Source organism: Sinocyclocheilus anshuiensis, unplaced genomic scaffold (assembly GCF_001515605.1).
Source record: "Sinocyclocheilus anshuiensis isolate Anshui unplaced genomic scaffold, SAMN03320099.WGS_v1.1 scaffold391, whole genome shotgun sequence".
NCBI lineage: Eukaryota > Metazoa > Chordata > Actinopteri > Cypriniformes > Cyprinidae > Sinocyclocheilus > Sinocyclocheilus anshuiensis.
Window position 1 is genome coordinate 190,197 of NW_015548229.1, and position 2,288 is coordinate 192,484.

Here is a 2,288-nt window from a genome sequence, read left to right on the forward strand (position 1 = left end):
ATAACTTCTAAAACTAACTGAAATTAAAATTAAAACAGAAAATATAAGAAATAACTCATTCAATGTTTTTAATAAAAACTACAACACATTTATGATACTAAAACAAATCTGCAGTGCATAGAACAACAAAGGCAGTTCCACTTATGGGATAAATTGTTATTGTTTTATGGCATATTTTATTAGATAATCAAAAAAGAAGTGAGGGTACATTTTTGTACATTTCAAAGGCATTATGTGTGTCTTTCTTTTTGTAATTGCTTTATACACTTTTTTTTTTCATTGTTCATTGCTATTATCAATATCGATATTTTCAGGTGTCCCAGTCCAAATGACAAAGCGGAGCTTCTGCAGAATGGTGTTTCCACATCCAGCCGTTTCTCCTTCAGCATGTTTATCTTCATTGCAAACTCCACAAAGATTTACCTGCACTGTGCTATTCACCTTTGCCTTCTAACAGACAATAACTGCTCAGTTGTGAGTGTACAAATCCTGTCACAATATCAAATATTTCAGATATTTCTTATGGGTGTATAAGGACTACACTTACACATAATAGATACTTGTGGCTGTCTTCTGCTGATGATGTTTTGTGACAAATATGATAATTATTTAATGACATAAATTGACTTACGACCTGAATGTCCTGTTTTTGTTACTTTTAGCACTGTGACTCTGAACACCACCACAGAGAGGGCAGATCTCTGGACTTCCACGACAGTACTTCTATATCCGTGGGTCCTTTGATGTGGTCTAACGGTAACAAAGGTGATTTATGGAATTAAACAAAACAGTTATGTTGTCTGTTTTTCATGCATATCTGACATATTTCATTTTTGCAATTGATGCATACTTAGCATTCCCTCTTCATAGGTGTGCAGGTGTCCAGGGCTCCAACTCTGTGTGCTTCTCTGATGATGTTACTCATTTCTATGATAAGTGTTCTAATATTCTTCTAGAATGTTTCCACTAATAATCATTTTAAGGATTCTCCCTGTAATCTAATTTGATTCATTTAGCACTGGTGCCATATTTACTTAACTGTATGTTATTATAACCTCCTTATGTAAAAAATATCAATTAGCAGACATTGCTGAATTGACGTTATTTCGATAAATGTAACTAGTCTCTTTACTCATGTGGGATGGAATATACAAAATTCTTTATTTAAAAATAAACGGATTAAACTAATTTCTGTTTGGTTTAGGTCATTTAGGTGTCCGTTTAAAACTCTTTCCCCCAGTTTCACAGACAAGACTTAAGGCTAGTCCAAGACTAAAATGCATGTTTGAGCTGTCTCAACTGAAAATATCTTGCTCTGACATATCTTAAAATATGTCAGTGTCATTGTTCTGTGTCAAGATTAATCTTCTAAGGCATTTTTGTAAAAGTTGCTTAAATATCTTAATTTAACTAAGGCCTAGTCCTGGCTTAAGCTAAGCCCCGTTTGTGAAACCGGGCCTTTGTGTTTTTATTCATGAGCCAATAATAACTAAACTTATTAGTTTAGGCTTTATCTAATATCTATGTAGTTAATTCATTTTAATGTACTAAAATAACTAAAACTGAAATAAGTTAAGGAAAACTATATTTAAAAAAATACTAAAAATGTATATAAATGTAAAATTATTGTAAAAATAAAAACAAATTCAAAATATTATTAAAAACTAGGTGGTCTATGAATTTACTTGCTTTTGAGAAGCCCAGCCCATGTCAGTGAGAACATTTATGCAAAAATGCAGTTGTTAAGCATATTTGCTTTATTTATTTATTTTTACGTTGACAAACAAAACAGAAACATGCTGTACTTTTTCCTGCATTTAAATCATTATACATATAAACAGTAAAACAATAAGTGTCAGGTTATGTATTATTTGGATCAGTGGAACTTCAAGATAATCTTTCAACAGCAAAATCTCCTGTCAACATTGTTCACATGCCAATAACCCATTCATGCCATAATTTCGTCATACATTTGTCATTGTACTGAAGATCACAACTGTACTCTGCACAAAACCTTAAACACAATGTCTAATTTTGTGTTTAATTTTATAGAACACAAAATAATAATCAACAGTTTGTCATAATTACGCAAAGTCATTCTATTGCTGACCTGGATTTAAAGGAAGACGTACATTTCTGATTTATGACAGACATGGGTTGTGCAAGAAGCAAGTTTTTCCAATGCCTGAAGGGCATTTCTTGTGGTTGTCATTAAAACAGCTGCAGAATGTGCTCAGTCCACCACCTGCTGCTCAACATATTTCTGTTAAGATTCTCAGGTTCATTCT

General features: G+C 32.3%; 1 protein-coding gene across 1 annotated transcript in view; it reads left to right on the forward strand.

Annotated features, from left to right (window-relative positions):
* Positions 1-956, forward strand: part of LOC107654547 (pancreatic secretory granule membrane major glycoprotein GP2-like) — a 7,249-nt gene extending 6,293 nt beyond the window's left edge. The window contains 3 exon segments of the mRNA XM_016441669.1: positions 315-474; positions 663-765; positions 871-956. Of these exon segments, the coding sequence (XP_016297155.1) occupies positions 315-474; positions 663-765; positions 871-956 (349 nt within the window).
* Positions 957-2,288: the final 1,332 nt, after the last annotated feature.